Source organism: Rutidosis leptorrhynchoides, chromosome 9 (genome assembly GCF_046630445.1).
Source record: "Rutidosis leptorrhynchoides isolate AG116_Rl617_1_P2 chromosome 9, CSIRO_AGI_Rlap_v1, whole genome shotgun sequence".
Taxonomy (NCBI): Eukaryota; Viridiplantae; Streptophyta; class Magnoliopsida; order Asterales; family Asteraceae; genus Rutidosis; species Rutidosis leptorrhynchoides.
The window spans coordinates 232,435,732-232,455,839 of record NC_092341.1 but is presented as its reverse complement, the minus strand read 5'-3'; the positions used below and the strand labels follow the sequence as shown (position 1 = coordinate 232,455,839).

Here is a 20,108-nt window from a genome sequence, read left to right as displayed (position 1 = left end):
TTTTTTTTTTTTTTTTTTCAAATTTAAGGTAGTTATATGACTATAATTTTTCCATTTATTATTATTACAGTTGCTACTATTAGTTCTAAGGTATTTGGTTTATAAATTTTCTTTTAATTAATGTTAAAAAAATTAAACGCAAGGTGATGCTGATAAATATCCATAAACATAAACATATATTTAATTTAATACAAAAGATGCTCACTAAATACCTAAATCACATTCCGTTGGTATAACCTCTTCAAGAAAAGGAAGAATTTTATCACTTTGTAACACCATATTGATCTATCTTAGTTTATCGTCCGTGTATAGAAACAAGAAACAAGCATATATTACCATATCATCAGCGTACATAAATACTTTGGTAGATCGATGAACTTGCAAGTCGTGAATTAGTATTAGTCCAAATTTAGGAGACGTTCATGTTAGCAAGCATGAGCCGCTGCTCAGGAGACAAGTGAGTTTTCAAAGCAACACAAGTATGATGCATCACTTTCAACATATACGCACCCATCTCTTTTTCGGATTCATCAACCGATTGTTGACTTGAAGAGACTTTTCCATTAGAAACCCAATCGTAAATACGGTTGGCTGAAGTCAACATAAGTGAAGCTATTGATTCAGAAACTAACCCCCAGTTACTGTTGTCTGATATTAGTGATGTTATGGTTAAAGACAAGTCGCTTAATACAGTATGTGGGTTCACGATCAGAAGAGGCATATATTTGGAGAAGCTACCACATAGCAAGCTAATAAACTGTAGAGCCTGCAAACATAGAAGTGTACTATATATTAGAATATAGATGGATAGATGACATACTTTAAAAGAGATGCTGATTTTGACCCACATAATAGGATCACTGGTCAAACGGGTCTAAACCCACATGATAGGGAATTAGTACTTACTGTCGTAGGGTAACTTGTTACACAGCTAATTTCGGCTGCATCAACAAGCCACTGTCGCTTAACACTTCCTTCAGCATGTTGCAAAGCCATTACTACTTCTACCAGAACCTCCCATATTGCTGCAGTTTTACGGAAAGATTACACACACACACACACACACACACACACACACCCATATATGTATGTATATATAGGGTTCAAACATTACTTTATAAACACTTATCAGAAAAACATTTTTCTTCACACTTTTACAATGATTGTTGAAATAACTTTTAGAAACTATGGTACAAATTTTAAATCAAATATATTAACTTCTTCACTGTGACTATTCACTAATATAATGTGATTATCACCTGCTCGAGATAATCATAAATTAGGACTTGATAAAAACATGTTATTCATTTCATTATCAAGTTATACAATGCTTTTCAAATGTTGACCAACTTTGTATTTGAACAATATTGACCGACTAAATCTGACTTGGCGAACTAAACCCAGTTTTGAGCCATTGATCGACGTTGACCGATAAGAGGGGTTTTGGAAAATCTAATCGCCTGCTTCAAAAAAGGGACTACTCGGAATTTTACAACAGTGATACCTATAGATACTACTATCATATAGAGCTATAAACATATCAAATAACAGGTTTAGCAAACTAACCATCAGATCTGGTGTTTAATATGTAAGGTTTCAGTTTTGACAGTTCAATCAATGGAGTAGAACCATTCGCCACCAACCTCGCTCTAGCAATCATCTTTTTCTTCGTTATGTAAAACTGATGGCTTTCCTGAGTGACACTCGTAACCTGAATCTGTAGATGGCACCGGTTACCGTACAAACTTAAGATATAAAATATATTACAGGCACGTCAATGAATGTATGGATAAACAGTTTAACTAGAATTATACTTAGCCTATTAATGGGTACCAGTTATACTCCTCCTTTAATGGGTCAAGAGGGTAAACATCCAAAAAGTAGCTATAATGGAAACAAATTGAGAAGTCACTCCTGAACTGTTCTCTTTCAGACACTAGATTCTAATTGAAAATTATATATTTGTCTCAAATTTGCAACTTGGCTAAAATGAGCCCTAGTAAAAAAAAAAAAAAAAAGTAATAAATTCCATCAAGTGATTCCAAATATAAAAAGACATGATACCTGCAAACAATGTGATAACCAGTCCTGACGAGCCTTCCCCAAACATTTTACTGCTTCAAACCACTCATCCCCTTCATAAGTTTCATTCACATCTGAAGAACTTAATCCCGAAGCTACAGGCAACAAAGAAAAGAGCACCTCCATGCAATGCTCGAAGTTCGGCATAAGTTTTTCGGAATCGAGAGAAACTTCTTCTAAACACATACGAACACTCTTCCAGCATGATAATCTTAGTAGACTTTTCTGTTTTTGATCATAAATTTTGTCAAATGATAATGGTGACTGTATGAAGTCAGCCACGTCATCAAATAGTTTTTCAAGCCTAGATCCCGAGAATATCTTTAAAGTATGTGGTAGATGAGAAAAAATGCACAACTGCAAATTCATTTCAAGCATCTTGAACCTCGAGAGTTCGAATAGCTCATCAAGGAAAGTTAACAACGGATCAAACTTACTGCCATGAACCAAAGAGAATACTAAACATTCTTTCCTTAATTTCCCTTTCATGAAAGCAGAATCTACTTGTAATATATCAGCAACTTGATCCTCATATCGCATGCACCTTCTAATGATCGAACCCCAATCAAGCTGTGGCAGTCTTGGAGCATTGGTGAGGCATTGCAAAACAGTAACAACTGTGGTAACGTGGGACCCACTAGCAGTCTGAAAATGAACAAGTGATGAAAAGATAAGTATAACTCAGGTTTAAAGGTGCTAATGAGCTTTTAGTGAATGTGTTTTGCATGGATGTATCATATATGCTCATACATTAAAACATGACACATATATGCCCACTATATAGAAGATTTTTATATAGGTAGAAGACAGTAAGCCAAATAAATAAATACTTTGATGTCAATGAAGAATAATTATTCTAATGATGCTATTAACACTAGTCATGACTTGGGTTGTTTACATGTGTGTTTTGAAAGTATCATGTGATGTTCTCTAATCAATATCAGATAATCAACTATAATAGACCAGACTAGAGAAGATACTATTCAGATATGCCCCTACTATTTTGAATTTGCATTAACAAATCTTGCGCCTCTAAGCAAAATTAGATAAGCAGATTTTATTCATCCAAACACTAAAAGCTGAAAATTGGGGTTTCAGGTCACAATGATCAAAAAATCAGTTCTAATACACATATCTGAACACATCCATAACAAAGCATCAAATCTGTTACCAAGTTTTTTGTACGATCATTATGGAAAACCATCTAATATTTGACGGTACAAAATTGAATTTAAGATGAGAGTAATTAAAATAGTGATAGGTTACCAACCTCGGAGTAGTTTAGATTCATTAGCCACAAGCTGAGTTTCATGACTACACTATCATCAGGCAAACTTTGGGATGCAGAATTTGGTTTTGTTCTGTCTTCATTGTAAAGATCACTGGACCAGATATAATGTCTAAGAAACGCGACTGCCCAAGCAGCGTAGTGTTGCAGTTGGTGTTCATCAGAATGTTGAGCAACAAGAAAAATATCCTGTATCAATGACGTCAAGCTAGGCTCCATAACAGCATTTGAGAATAGAGGGCCAGTAATATAAGAAGATTCCTGTTGAAGAACAAGTAAACAGTAAAGTTGAGTAATATAATAAAACACTGTATATATTAGAAGATTCTTGTGATGGGTCGAAACTGCCACCTCAGTGATTTACCTTCAATTCAGGACCAGATCGAGAAAATGGTAACGGGCAGTGCAGAAACATGGTCCCAGCCCCTGCACCCAAAGCATTTACAACTCCAAGCATAGCACCAAAATGAATAAGAGGTGGTTGAGGATTAGAGTATATCTTTTTAAACATATCCAGTAAATCTATCACACACTTAGCATCCAGTGAGTGGACCCCCTCATTCAAAATGCATCCAAGAAAATTCCCTGCGCCTACACAGGACGCCATCAACAAAGTCTGGCGAAAAGTGCCAGAACTTTTTGTATCGATTAATTCGTCTATTAGATCTTTATATGCACCCAAAAGATAGTTCAGCTCAGCGCCATCAACTAGTTCTACTTTTTGGGAAAAGGACACTACAAATGGAAGAGCAAGACAAGCACCCATAGATAAAAGTGGTTCCGATTGATTGTCATGAGGAATCCATGATGTAATCAGGTTTTTTATTTTCTTTACTGCATCAGGATAACCAGATCTGTATATTGCAGTAACAGAGGTTCCTAATCCTATGACAAGTCCTGACACACCCCATATATCTTCTTCAAGATGATCAGAACTTTTGTTGATTAAACTTGTGGTAATATCCGGGTCATTTGTATTTTGTTGCACTGAAAAATATTCAGATAGAGTTTGGAAAGTGGTAGTTGAAGATTGTGCATAGTGATCAATTAATCGACATAAGGTTCTGATAATCTTGCCAAGTAATTCAGTTTCCTGAATCTCGTGGGCTTCTTTATCTGAAATGTGGTTTCGCCCTGGTTGAAAGCGTGTAAGAAGATCTTGACATGAATAACCTAAAGCAACTCCACAAGCACCTCTTACAAGAGTGCTTTTACTTGTACATGCAACCTAAAATCAAATATGAAACAAAAAAACATATCAGAAATGTAGCCTAACATGATAATGTGCCATGCTTAAAAACACTTCTACGTAGGTACTTTGCAACTCCCTAATGTGAATAGGACTGTTTAATTACAACGAGAGAGAGAGAGAGAGAGAGAGAGAGAGAGAGAGAGAGAGAGAGAGAGAGAGTGTGTTATACCCATAAATAAACAAGAAGCAAAGAGATATCCTTTTTATGTGAGTGTGTTTTAAAGGCAGAAGCGAAAGCATATGCAAAGATAATACTATATTGTTCTAGTTGAGAAAGCTACATTTGCAACATAATCCGAAGTCTGAACTACTAGATGATGAATGGGAATATGTGGCTAGATCAGGTTCAATGACGGGTCATACTGTCATACCACAAGCACCTTTTGTCAAGTTTGACAGAATTTATATTACTAAAAGGAAAATTCATATTGAAACGATAATCTAAATCTTTAAAAGGTTTAGAAGGTTGTTCACAAAGAAATAGACTTTGGGTGACTCTCAACCATTCTTTAAGTTAAACTTAACTTTTCACCTGTCTAAGATCAAACACAACCCTAATCAACCAACTAATATATATATATATATATATATATATATATATATATATATATATATATATATATATATATATATATATATATATATATATATATATATATATATATATATAATTACTATGGGATAATCTGAAACTCAAACCAAATGAAATCTTTGTACAATCTTCTCAAATACAAAACGAATGTGATCATTAGTACCTCAAGAAGTGCATTTATGTTTTCAAATTTTTGTTTGTGATCAGTCACGTGCAAGCAACTTGAGATGACTCCAAGAGAAAGTGCTGCTGACCACTGGCGATATTCATGTTCATGCTGATATAACCAACTCAACAGAAACTTCGATGCACTTGCTTTTGTAGCATGAGCAGATGGGGGAAGGACCTAGCATATCAAAATATTGAACCATCACAAAGAGTATTCATATGGTAATCAAAAACAACCTGGTAAGAAGAAACAAGATTATGTTTTCATTTGTAAACTACATTATGATTCGCGTATGATTTGTCTTGCATCATTTATGTTTCTGTATTGTTTAATTGCTGTATCAACTTCAAATTATTTACTTAGTTGGCATCCGTTGTGTCTCAATTACGGGATTGTATCTCTAGTCAAAGATTTAATCACGTCTGTTGTCAGCCTGGATAATAATTGCACAGAGTTTGGTTGTTTGAAGTGTCCTAGCATTTCAGTCATAAGATAAACATTGACATTTGACACAGAAAAATAAAAGTGGCATCGCCAATTATGAGCATAGCATGGTAATATTTACCAAACAGAGTGCACCCACAGCTAGCCCAATATTCTCAGCAGACCTAGGAATAGATTTCTCAGCCACTTGTCTCATACACTGCAATGTTAGATATACAATTCTCACATTCAGATATCATTTGAAATGAAATAAAGCAACATCAATGAATGTGACACGTAGGCTGTGGGATACAGTTAAATGGTTACTGAACCTTTAGAATATCATCAGTTGCTTTGGAAGGTGTGGCCAACACACTGGAAGATGCCTTAGCGTCCATTAACGATATGCAAGCCCGCAGCCAACGTTGCAGGAAGGGTTTCCAAGACTGCAGTGAAAGAAGTGCAACTATCATATTCCTTGAGAGCTGTAATGAGGAAGCTATCTCCTTTAATGCCATTTCGTATTTGGCATGTAAATCATGCAAAACCTGGATACAAAAGACAGCAGATGTAACAACACGGTAAGTATTTTATAATGACAGTACACAAGATGGTACATGTTTTACCTTTAAACCGCCTTGGTTATTATCATCTTTCACATTGAAAGAAAAATGAAATAGAGCTGCACCTGGTAGTTCTCTTCCTTTACTGTTATTTCCTGCACATGGCATGGTAATATATTTTAAGCAAACAGCTTGCATGCTTACATAGTTACATACGTGTATTAGGGATTTCCATTGGGCCGTAAGGAGAGCAGGCTGAGACAAACTAAAGAAACAAGTTTAAATTTGAGAACTGATCTGAAAGATGTACCTGAAAGTTCAACAACGCGCGGAAAAACGTCTAGTAATTTTTCAATCTTGTTGGCAGGCATCTTTTTCTCCTTTACCAGTCTTCGTCTCGTGCTGGGGATAAAACACACAAGGAGCATGTATCAGAACTTGGAATATAGTAGCAAACAGTCCAGTGTTAAGAAGACAAGAAGAAAAACAATTTTTACATGTGTTCGTGTGTTATAATCTTTGCTTGAAAGCTCTCCATGGCCTCAAGAACTTTGGGACTATTCTCAGAAATAAGCACCTCTATGTTCTTTTCCCTGAAATCTGGAATGAATTGTTGGATGTGAGGTACCTAAAAGATCCCATATGGATAAAAGAACTCAGACAATGCTAGATCTAGAGTAGTAAAAACTTGTATTTCGTGCATCATAGGTAGTCGAATAGCAACTGTGACATTCTAGTATGATAATGTGCAGTATTGACTTTTTATTAGACCAGATAAAACTATACCTCATAGCGAATCAACGCCTCAAAAGCAGATGCTCTAGCATTAGCCCAAGAAGAGTCATCTAAGGAGTATCTTGATGTGGCAATTTCCCATAGTATCTTCATAACGCTCGTCGCGCTTTCTGGATATGATTCGGCATCCATTGCACCCCATCTTAAAAGTTGAGATATGCTGGACACAGATCATCGCTGACAAATATTAGAATGGATATGTAGTGTACGGGGGTAGTTGTACAATAAGATTCCGTGACAGGTGTGATAAATTTGCAGAAACATATGACATGATAAATCATAATGGCTGAATACCCACATAACACGATTGGTAACATGAAATTATCAACTATATAACGAATATATGTTCTTTTATATTTTGATATAGAAAGAATATAGATAAGCGATTAATAGTTTGAGATATGTGACTATTTAGGGTATGTTTAGCAAAACTAGCTGGTAGCTAGTAGCTTTTAGGTAATAGCTGGTAGTTGGTCGCTTGTAGTTAGTAGTTGTTAGCTTTTAATATGTATATAGGTGTCTATCAGGGTAGCTGAAACTGTTAAAATAAAGTGTAAAATGACAAAAAGCTAGGAGCTTTTGCTCAAACGCTAGTTCAATTAGCTTTTAGCTTTTTCACTCCCTCAAAAGCTTAAAGCTCTTGTAGCCAAACAGCTTTTTATTTGGTAGGAAAGCTTAAAACTAGAAGCTAATGCTTCAAAAAGCTCTAAAAAGCTTGCTACCAAACATGCCCTTATTCACCAGAGTGAGTATCGAATATTCTAGCACTTCATAGAATAACTATTCATGTATGATAATTGAAGGTAGTTTTAAACAAATGTAAACATACAAATGTGTCTGGACTAACCTATTTGCAATAACAGGATCAGTAGAGTAGCTGAGAGCATACTTTGATACAACATCCCAGGCAGTATAAAAATCTGGATAGCAGTTTCAATACAATATCAATAGATCAGCCAGCACCATAATAGTAATATATACATCTGATTACCAGCAGTATTGTTGTAAGCAACAAGTTCATATGGGACAAAAACAGAAAGGCAGTGCATGTGCTTTCAAACACGCATGTCGAAAAGGCAAACATGAAGGGGTTAAATATCAAGTCTAAAAAGGTATATTTCTTGTACAAATCATTACCGCTTGGATCAACCAAACACAAAGTTTATCTAGAAAAAAATATGACTTTAATAGATATCATTGAGTTGAATATAATTAACAAGAATTATATCATTCCAATAATAACCCAACATTTAACTTATATATATATATATATATATATATATTAAATTAAAGGTTGTATGCATAAAAGACACTTTAGGCACCTTTGGACTCGTTTTAAACATTTGACATATTTCCAAAATGAAGTGAAATTGCCACATCTGCAGACAGATTTGATTCATGTACTAGTTTGTCTCACCAATCACATCAGCTTCACATAGAAGGGAAAGACTTTGAATACCGAGAGCTTGTATTATAGTATCTGTGCTCTCAATGCATGCCTGTAAGTTAAGATAAACATAACATTTAGCATAAGAACATGTTTCTCATAAAATTAGCTACAGACCATTCATACCTCAACTGATAAGATAATGTCTACACCCCTGTCAGGATTCTTCAAACAAACATCCCGAATAGTAACAGCCATGCTTATACCGATACTTCTCTCGCATTTGAAATGGGTGAATGCTTCAGGAAGTAATAAACCCTTAAAAAAAATAAAGTAAATAGTGAAGTGATAAGGTCTATAAAATTTGAGAATATAGAAGTACAATGAAGGAATCTTCACAACTTTATACATTCAAACCTATAACATGAGTCACCATGTATCATACATGTGAGCATATTTCTCGTTACTGTTGCTAGTATTGTGATTTTGGCTCAAATCCATGTCTTCTTTATTTTCAATTTATCATAATAAAATTAATGCTCTTCTAGGGCTACATGCATTATATCTACTTAAGTATCTCATCCCACCAAATGGCCTTTGGCCTAGCAATATGAGAGACACCCAACAACAGATGGGTTGAGGTTCAAGCTTCAATTGAAGCATTGAGTGTGTGTATATATATATGTTGTGGTTGTAACAAGTGTGTGGATTAGGTTGTAACCCTGACATTAAAAAGCAAAACAAAACAACACAAACAAGTCATATATACATACATACATATATAGATAACGAAAACAAATGATGAACATAAAGATGAAAAAACTTCTAAAACACTTCATGAAAATAAACAGAGGAAATTCCTTACCTGCAAACTTCCAAAAACCCGGTCATTGATCTCCCAGGTTTTACAAAGCAGACGCAAAGCAGTAGCGTATAACACTCTAACACACAAAAAACCAAGGAAACAAATTATCAAATCATATGAACTTATAAGTTCTTTGGGCAGATTATAATGCAAAACATTATCTTATGAATAAGAATAGAACAAAAGAAAGAGCACAATCATAGCGACATACGGATTTGCATCCTTCTGAATCATTGGTAAAATCGTTTGGACTACAAGTGGTATCATTGCTGAATGTGACACAAGTGAGGGTAGCATCCTCAGAAGTTTCAACTGTGACATTTACTATAAGATTAGTAATGTTAACATTTGAGCTTCAAATAGAAAAGACTAATAAGACGTTGCCTACCAATATGTCATGATAGTCTATTTCTTTAGCTTTAGCAGAATATATATTTTGGTAAAATAGAACTACTAGAAACAATGGAACACCAAGTTTAGGATCCATATTCCCAGTAACAGCTAACAGATCTACCGCACAGTTTCCTAATGTAGGATGCAGAATGAGAACACTGGCAATTGCACCAATCAATGGCGGAATTTCTAGAAGAATAGGAAGGTATTATTAGGTAAAAGATATGTATTTGAGCATGATTGATAAATATTGAAAATTAATAGTTTACCATGTGGAAATATTTCCTGCAACTGAGACCCAGGAAGGGATGATTTTTGGACTTCAACCATCTTTTGACAATACTCTGTTATTGAGACTGTCCAGCTTTTCGGGGATTTCTGGTTTTTTATTACATCATTATCGCATAGCAAATGTAAATAAAAAGAGCCAGAAATAGAAGTTTGATCCTGAAAAGATAAAGAAGAAGCCCAAGATCATATACTTGCTTGTTTGACCTACAATAGCATGGCGGAGCAAAACTGCAATGGTGGAAATTAAGATATCGTGTTTGAAGAAAGTAAAACGGTCACGTGAACCCTAAAAAGTATGAAGGCATGCAGAAAAAGTACACTTTCCAAGTAGCTGATACAAGCATCAGTGAAAGTATATTTCATTTTAGCTTATTTAGCATATATGCATGATGTCTACAATAAGTATACAGAAAAGCACGTTTAAGTTTATGTTTTCACGTGACATGGTAAGAACCCGTGAGAGTTGGTTCTAACAGTAATTCTAGTAACCGCGCTATTCAATACATAGTTCAATTCAACAAGCTGTTCAGATGTGCCTATTAACAGACCACTGATTCAATACAGTTATAGTGAAATTGAGTTGTATCAATTAGTTTCCTCACTAAGACATGTGATAAAGTGTTCGGGGAGTCATTCAATTAGTTTCCATACTTGGATATTGTGTTCAACTTCTATTTTAGGGAATCAACTGATTTGACCTCAAACAAAACCATGCAAGTTCCATGAAAAAATTTAATGAGACAACTGAGAACTATGTGTTACCATGTCAAAGAAATCGATCCGACATCTAAGCCACACAGGACAAATTATCTAAAAAGATAACTATGAAACAAACATAGGTGAAAACAACTCAAACATTATATTATTACACTACATAAAACAAGTCTTACCAGTAGAAATAACCAAAAGTTCATTATAAAATTCTACCACCTCTTAAAAATAAGGCCATGCTAAATAAGTAGAAAAAAAAGTTATTGTCAGTAATAAGATAAGATGCTGGAAACTGCACCTGAAACCACAAATGGCGGAAGACCCTAAATATGATGTCTTCCAATCTACTGATGCGTGGAAATCTCTCCTCCATTAGTAGTTCATTTATGGAAGAAACCGAGATATTCAAAGAGAGCTTTCTTAAAATAACAAGTAACTCGGATGCTGCTTCTTTAACATATCTAGAAGGAGATGACATGAGATTAATGGCAGGAAACACAAATAAAATCTCTTCATGCACATTAATCATGGTCTCTGCACGTGTAGAATCAATATTGGCAAAAGAAAAACCTCGTCAGCAGTATGCAATAAATTTTATATTATTCCATGTATATATATTCAAGTTCCTTGAGTCCAGAACTTTGTAAATGCTTACAAACAGTCATGCCATTAAAAAATTATATTATGTTATTGTGTACAAGATTGACAATATCATACAAATAAGTTCTTCTAAGGTGTTAAGAAATTTGAACTCTGATAAAGACATACTTAATGAACGGATAATGTTTTCAATTTCAGACTACCTGGGAGGGCGAGTATATTTTACACACAGATGTATGTGGCCAAACCAGGTTATTCTGTGACCGTTACCGACCCTTTCCTTAACCATCTGAGATAGTGAGATTTGAACCTGAGACCTCTTGTGAAGAAAACAGGACCTCAATCACTTGGGATGGTTAAAGAACACATCGAATATATATGCTAAGAAATATGTGTCGTGATTATATTAAACTGTTGCATTAAATATGCCTATTGGTCTTGACTTAATAGCTACCAAGCAAATTTCTGAGATAGACGTTATGGGTTGAAGAAATTTGGTACCAGATTATAAGACAGAATAGTAAAATTTAAGAACAAGAACTTATTGGAAATCCTTCTCCAATTATAGAAAAACTCTTATTACATTCTCCTTATTACATCAAGCAACTATCCCTATTTATAGTTGATTAAACTTGTCCATTAAGCAAGTCTAGAATAATCTAGGATAATCAAGTTTAGAATAATCTAGAATAGTCAAGTTTAGAATAAATTAGAAAAGTCAAGGAAGAAGCAAAATTGAAAACAATGACGGCTAGCCCACTTGTTATCCGTTCACATGTTCCACCTCCTCAAATCCATTTGAGATATAATTTCACAAAATAAACCTCTAACTATTACTTTATGTCAAGATTGGTCCAACAATCACCCCCCCAATCTTGACCTTGAGTCATCATTTATTTCTTTGAGTCTTCAATCCTTTGAACCCCAAGAATCTCTCTCATTTCAGCAAACTTTAACTTCGGCAATGCTTTTGTAAGAATATCAGCCCGTTGTTGATCTCCACTGATGTATTCAACTTTAATCTTCTCGTTTTCAAAACACTCTCGTATGAAATGATACCGTGTGTCGATATGCTTACTTCTTCCATGAAATACCGGATTTTTCATCAATGATATTGCTGACTTATTATCAACTTTGATCACAACTTGTTCTTTTTTTCTTCCAGTTATTTCAGCTAAGAGTCCCCTTAACCATATTGCTTGACAAGCTGCTGCAGTAGCAGCCATAAATTCTGCTTCGCAGGATGATAAGGCCACTGTTTGTTGTTTTTGTGAATTCCAAGCAATAGGTCCATCATCAAAGTAGAACACTAATCCAGTAGTACCCTTTCCATCATCTGGGTCCACCGAGAAGCTGCTGTCACTAAATCCAAGTAGGTTATTGCTACCATTCCTTCGATAGTGAATACCCAGGTCTACTGTTCCTTTCAAGTACCTGAGAATTTGCTTAACAGCTTGAAGATGAGTAATTTTAGGAGTTTGCATATACCTACTTGCATATCCCACCGAGTATGCAAGATCCGGCCGTGTATGAGTTAAATACCGAAGGCATCCAATTGTTTTTCGGTATTCAGTTGCATCAACACATTTGCTGCCATCATCTTTCATCAACTTCAGACCTGGTCCCATTGGATATTTGGTAGAATTGCACTCCCACATTCCTGCTTCCTCTAGGATTTTTTTAGCATATCTTGATTGATGAATTTTTATTCCATCTATGCCTTGTATTACTTCGAGTCCGAGATAATAAGAAAGTAAGCCCAGATCACTCATCTCGAATTTATCTTCCATTTGCCTTTTGAATTGTTTGATTTTCTCCAGGTTATTACCCGTTACAATCAAATCATCAACATAAATTCCTACCAAAAGTGATCCTTCTTGTGTTCTTTTTGTGTATACAGCTTGTTCAAGCTTACATCTTCGAAATCCATATTCCTTTAGAACTCCATCTAATTTTGTATTCCAAGCACGTGGGGCTTGCTTCAGGCCATAGAGAGCCTTTGACAGTTTGTACACCTTTTGTTCCTTCCCCTTTATCACAAAACCTTCCGGTTGAGATACGAAGACTTCTTCCTTGAGGTCACCGTGTAGAAATGCTGTTTTAACATCTAGGTGATGAACATCCCACCCTCTTTGGGCTGCCAAAGCTAGAATAAGTCTAACAGTCTCAAGTCTAGCTACGGGTGCGAATACCTCGTCAAAGTCTACACCATGTGTCTGGATGTAGCCTTTGGCAACTAGCCGTGCTTTATGTCGTGTGACATTTCCTTTTGCATCCCTTTTAATTTTGTATACCCATTTTAGTCCAATAGGTCGGTGTCCTTGGGGTAGATCCATTAACTCCCAAGTATTATTCCTTTCAATGGAAGCTATTTCACCTTCCATAGCTTGCTGCCATTCTTTATATCTTGTAGCTTCCCTGAAATTTGTTGGCTCTCCTTCAGTAAGAAGAAGATCATATACATCACTTTGATTTTTCCAACCTCGAGGTGGTGTATCATCATATGTCTCCTCTTTTGCCATAGATGGATCTGACTCATTGACTGTCTCTGTCGGGAGACGAGACAGCATAGGTCCTCGTTGTTTTACTGTTGTTTCAGGACTGCTAACATCAGAATGGGTTATGCTTTCCTCATTGGTCGATCTTTCTTGACTTGAGGAGTTGCTGCTTTGTGGGCTATATGAGCTACTTGGGCTGCCTGGTTCAGTAGGCCCATTTTCGGAATTTTGATCAGCCGAGAAAACTTCACCGGGGTTTATATGTATCACGAATTCTCCTTTGTGATTAGGTTCTTGATTGTATTCTACTCCGGAATGCCAATCCCATTTGCGTGCTTCATCAAATTCCACATCTCGACTGATTACTATTTTCATCTTCTCGGGATCATACATACGATGTGCCTTAGTTCCTGGTTCAGTTCCTAAATAAACCATAGGAATACTTCTGTCATCAAGTTTTTTTTTTACTTGATCTGAAGGTACTTTCACATATCCAACACATCCAAACACACGTAAATGATCAAGATTTGGTCTTCTTCCTTTTAAAACCTCATATGGTGTTTGATTTTTCAGAATCTTTGTGGGCAACCTGTTTAGAACATAAACCGAGTGACGTACTGCTTCAGCCCAGAAACTTTGTGGCATATCCATTGCTTTAAGAATACTCCTTGTTGTGCTCATCACTGTTCGATTTCGCCTTTCAACGATACCATTCTGTTGTGGTGTGTAAGGTGCAGTCAATTGTCTTGTGATTCCAGCATAATCACAATACTGATTGAACTCGTTGGATGTAAATTCTCCTCCCCGATCAGTTCTAAGGACCTTTATTTTCCTTCCATATTGATTTTCAGCAATCGCCTTGAATTTCTTGAATTGCTCAAATGCCTCTCCTTTGGTTTTTAACATGAAAGACCACATAAACCTGCTGTGATCATCAACAATCAGCAGAACGTACCTGTTTTCAGCTTGGGTGGCAGGGGAAATAGGTCCGCACAGGTCTGCATAAACCTGTTCCAGTGGATTTTGGGCTCTAAAAGTCGTCTGGACAGGAAAACTTTGTCGTGAATGTTTCCCTGCTAAACATGCTTCACACATCTGTGTAGGGTGATCAATAACCGGCACTCCATCCACTAGATTGTTGGTCCCTAGCCGCTTTATTGTATCAAAGTTCACATGGCCGAGACGGGCATGCCACAACCATGCTGGATCATCAATCTTGGCATGTAAACAGATTGGTGTCCCAACCTCGAGATTAATTTTATACAACCGATTAGGGGACCTTTGAACCTTCATTAGCAGCGATCCATCTACCTCAAACATATATAAGAAACCATGTTTGATCAAGATTACACAACCCCCTTCTTCAGCTTGCCCAAGACTAAATATGTTAGTCTTTAAGTATGGGATATAAAGTATGTCGGTCAACAAACGTTGTTCACCATTCTTACATGTTAAAAGAATAGATCCTCTTCCTTCTATATCCACACACGAGTTATCCCCAAATCTCACTGTACCACCAATATCCGTATCAAGTTTTGAAAACAGTCCTTTGTTTCCTGTCATGTGGTTTGTTGCTCCAGTATCTAAGTACCACATGTTTTCTCCACCATCATGTGACTCATACTTTGCTGGAAAAACCTTCTTTTCACTTAGATGAATTACTTCCTTCTCGCTTCTTTGATTGGCTACGGACATCAATAGTGCAGGTCTATCATCATTAGCCACTGGTAGTTCGGTTGATCTAGCTTGAGTCAAATTTGCTTGTTCTCCTTTCTTTCGTGTTGGACAATCGGATGAGAAGTGTCCAAATGCATCACATCGAAAACACTGCAGCTTTGATCGATCTTTAGTTAAGTTTTCAGTTATTTGTCTACCAGCAAAAAAGTTTTGTCCGCGGCCTGAACCCCTTCCTCGACCACCAAACTGTCCACGACCTCGGCCCCTACCCCGGGTGTCTTGGCCATTCCCTCGACCTCGACCAAAGCTGTTTTCCCTTTTCTTTCTTGAGTCCCATCCTTCATAGGACAACAGAAGTTGGTCATGGATGTTATTTATAGTCTTTAGACTGGTTCGTTCTTCGTAAGCTTTTAGCCTACCCACAACTTCCTGAAATTTCACCGTTTTGAGATCAACCAGTTGTTCGATAGTGGCTGCCATATTTAAGAATTTTTCTGGTATGGCAGTTAATATTTTTCTCACCAACGTGGTTTCCACAATGACGGTTCCAAGTGCAGCTGATTTTGAGGCAATTCCAGAAAGTTTTGCTGCAAAATCATCAATTTTTTCGTTATCTTTCATCCTTGCTGCTTCAAATTCAGCTTTAAGAGTTTGAAGCCTAGCCTCCATCACTCGTTCAACTCCAAGGTGACGGGTCTTGATTGCATCCCAGATTTCCTTCGCATGGGTGCAACTTGCAACTTGAAGAATCAAGTCTTCAGGTAAAGACTGATACAGATAAGCGATTGCAGCATTATCCTTTTTCTGATCGACATCAGTTCCAGGTTCAATTGATTCCCAGATTCCATGTGCCTTAAAAATCGCTTTGATCCTAAGCGACCAGATGGGATAATTGGTCGCAGTTAGGATAGGGCACTGGAACGTAAGATGGCTGGTATCCTTGATTGCATCCGAGGTATTGATAATATCCCCATGAATCTGGTCTTCGATCGACGCTCGTATTTTTCTGTCTTAGAATCTGGTGATTGATCTAGTCCTTTTGATCAACAACACGATCCCTTTTGTAACTCAGCTCTGATACCAATTGAAGAAATTTGGTACCAGATTATAAGACAGAATAGTAAAATTTAAGAACAAGAACTTATTGGAAATCCTTCTCCAATTATAGAAAAACTCTTATTACATTCTCCTTATTACATCAAGCAACTATCCCTATTTTATAGTTGATTAAACTTGTCCATTAAGCAAGTCTAGAATAATCTAGGATAATCAAGTTTAGAATAATCTAGAATAGTCAAGTTTAGAATAAATTAGAAAAGTCAAGGAAGAAGCAAAATTGAAAACAATGACGGCTAGCCCACTTGTTATCCGTTCACATGTTCCACCTCCTCAAATCCATTTGAGATATAATTTCACAAAATAAACCTCTAACTATTACTTTATGTCAAGATTGGTCCAACATGGGTATCATTTTTTCTATCAAAACGACAGTAAAACACATAAAGGCAGCGACAGTTTGCAATTATAAAGACTAATATAAAGTGGATTCAACATATAAAGGGTATTGCAACTTCCAAAGGCACGCTGAATTTTCTAAAATTTTAGGTATCAATTATTGAATTTTAGGAGTTAGGGTATCTCTAACAACTACACGAGGTAGCTAAGTTACGATATAATGCAAGGTTGAAAAGTAACAAGAACCCGATACTACATCAAGAAAAGCTGAGCAGATTTACCGTTTACACTTTTCCACTTTAAAAGATCCATAACCAACTGTAGTACCAATAACTGTATGTGTTCCAGCTCTGATTGAATGAGGCTAACAAACAATGACAACATCACAGCAGATAATTCAGGTATATATTCCAAACCAAGCTCTGCCTGCACAGCTATTATGCACCTTGACATGTCATAAATGCGTTCTTCTTCAACAGAATAACTGGAAATATCAGTGCACCATGAGAAAACCATCTCTATAAGTTCTGCTCCACATAATTGTGCGTCATGAATCAGCTGGAGGTCAAAGACTAAGTCAAATATAAAAAATATATATGTTTTCATGGGTATTCAAACTCAATAAGCCCTCTTAAGTAATAACAATAGTTGAATACATACACAGACAACCACATAAATTAAAAGCAATCTATCAAATATCAATGACATACCACACCATTACCAGCCAAGTGACTCAAAACCGCAACATATGCATCCACAATAGATTCCATGAGATAACATACATTAGTCACATCCTAAAAAACATCATACGAGAAGTTAGTATGCACACCTATATTGGTCTAAAAAAGATGTAAGAAGTAGCAGATGATAGCTTCATTAGTATTAACGACAATTAAAGGTTGCATAATCAATTAATAGCTCATATAGTCTCATACTACAAATAAACCAAAGATTATAGGCAAAAAAAAATATAAGCTTCCTATTCACTTACTTCTGCGCTGTTGCAACGCATGTGTTTACAGCATCTCATCAACAACTTAAAAACGGGAAGTGCCTCATCAGGAAAACAACAACAGAGCGATGCAATTGAAGATAAAAGATTCCTTGCAAACAACGACATCGTATCCGAAGACGACATTTGGATCACCAAAAAGTTCAAAAATGGTCTTAGGAAGTCACACACTCCATCCATTCCCAAATGCCTATTCTGCATAGTAAATATAAGCACCTGTCGCACAAGCTCTGTCCGAACCTCCGTTCTGCAAGTGAGAATCTGCCAAAACCATCCATATTAATGCTCCATTTACATTAGAATTATCATACTCTCACAAACATTATATAAATATTCTAATTTTAGTACATCGTTATACAATTATAATTTCGTCTGTTAACAATCAGCGCAAACACATTATTATAAACATACGAATCAAATTGATTTTGCTAAAATGTCACCTAAATAGTGAGCCTGATTAGACTATAAAATAATATTTCGTACACATGATAACCTAAAAAACAAACTGATTTAGTATGAGGTAAAGTATTAATTTGTACATTTGTTACCTTAACGAAAGGATGAGCTTCGTTAGACTGAAACCGAAAGCGATCAATATCATTTTGAAACCCTAAACGAACGAGGAATCCTAACGCTTTAACGAAAAGGTTAACGAAGCGTGAACCAGAGCCTTCTAGGGCTGATTGAAGTTCTAATAAACCACGAGAAACCTGTAATTTAGAATCCTTAACAAGAAGACAAAGCTCTCGGACTGATTGATCAACAACCGCCGGTGAATTTGAATTTAAACATTGAGCAACGGCGTTTAATGCCGGGTCGGATTCAGGTCCGGTGAGTGATGAAAGTGATCGAAGCTTCTCAAATATGGATATAACAGCGAGTTTTTGGAGCGATGGTTGAGGTAAACGAGTTCTTTCTAGAAGAGGGTGAAATAAGTCCATAGTTGTTGACGAGAAGTTCAAATGTGTGCGGCCTCACCGGACAGCGATGGTGAATATCACTTGAACGAATACTTGATTACTTGGAATATGAAAAGGTTTATCAATGAAAAAAGTTGAGAATTGATTTGCTAAACTTTTAAATTAACAAAAATGACGTACAGTATAAGCCCAACTTGTTGAATTCTCTAACGATTGGTGTAATGGGTTGAGAATCAAGGCCTCGAAATTTTGGAAGCTTATTGGACTGGCTTCTTTATGGGCTATATAGATTGCAAAGAATGATTTGGTTTTTAACGGATTATATAGGTGTTGGTCCGCTACCGTGGAAAGAATAAAGTTAAAGGTGTTTGAATGGCTAATGAATGCGAGAGTGTGCGAGAGTCAGTGGCGATTCTAGGATGCAAACTCAATGGGGTCCTATACAATTTGAGTGATACATTGTAAAAAATTTTTTTTCTAAAGAATGACTATTGACTTTCATAATAATCACTAATTTTAAAAATATATGGGGTCCTATCTATAAATTTAGTAGTGTCCTATAATATTTTATTAGTATTTTATACATATGTAAAAAAATTTAATGGGGTCCTTTGACCCCACTTGCTTCCATATAGAGTCGCCATTGGCAAGAGCTATCAATTCTACATTTGGAAGGATCAACCTTGAATAATTATGTGAAGAGAGGCTACTGTTCGAATTCTCCTTTTCATTTGTAATGCTACTGTGTTTCTTTTGCATTCTAATTAGATTACTATGTGGTAAGGTTGCAAAATTCGCTATTCGGGGATTAATCGGTCGGGACTTTTGAAGGATTAATCGGCAATTCGGGAATTAATCAGAGATTAATCGGATTATACTGTATACATTATATATTAAATTTTAAAAAATATATGTGTAATTATAGAAAAAACCATAAATATAAAGATAATTTTTAACATAATTGTCTAAAATTGTTCATTTTGATTCAAAAAAATAAAATTCTAGTTTAAATTCATGTTAAAATGTTAACCATTTTTGACTTTGACTGACTTTGATTACCAAATTCGATTTTGATCCATCAATTGACGTTGACCGTTTAATTAAACGGATTTTAGAAAATCGGGACGGATTGCTC

The 20,108-nt window shown here is 35.9% G+C and overlaps 1 protein-coding gene across 1 annotated transcript; it reads right to left on the bottom strand.

Moving 5' to 3' along the window:
* Window positions 1-166: 166 nt before the first annotated feature.
* Window positions 167-18,994, bottom strand: LOC139867568 (protein RST1). The gene is made up of 25 exons (XM_071855936.1): window positions 18,602-18,994; window positions 18,033-18,314; window positions 17,752-17,835; window positions 17,323-17,599; window positions 11,110-11,345; window positions 10,079-10,256; window positions 9,805-9,998; window positions 9,628-9,728; window positions 9,417-9,492; window positions 8,738-8,869; window positions 8,582-8,663; window positions 8,012-8,084; window positions 7,156-7,324; window positions 6,867-6,997; window positions 6,680-6,771; window positions 6,433-6,524; window positions 6,139-6,354; window positions 5,949-6,026; window positions 5,378-5,560; window positions 3,735-4,598; window positions 3,353-3,631; window positions 2,065-2,727; window positions 1,567-1,717; window positions 907-1,025; window positions 167-766 (listed from the first exon to the last, which is right to left on the bottom strand). The coding sequence occupies exons 1-25, from the start codon at window positions 18,992-18,994 to the stop codon at window positions 410-412; spliced, it is 5,502 nt and encodes a 1,833-aa protein (XP_071712037.1). The 3' UTR covers window positions 167-409.
* Between the last annotated feature and the right edge of the window lie 1,114 nt (window positions 18,995-20,108).

Bases quoted from the DNA above. Each gene is read 5' to 3' on its own strand.
- LOC139867568 (XM_071855936.1), bottom strand. From the start codon at position 18,994: ATGGACTTATTTCACCCTCTTCTAGAAAGAACTCGTTTACCTCAACCA. The intron at 17,836-18,032 runs GTAAGTGAATAG...GATGTTTTTTAG, and splicing joins TGCGTTGCAACAGCGCAGAA to GATGTGACTAATGTATGTTA. The intron at 9,729-9,804 runs GTAGGCAACGTC...TAAATGTCACAG, and splicing joins TAGACTATCATGACATATTG to TTGAAACTTCTGAGGATGCT.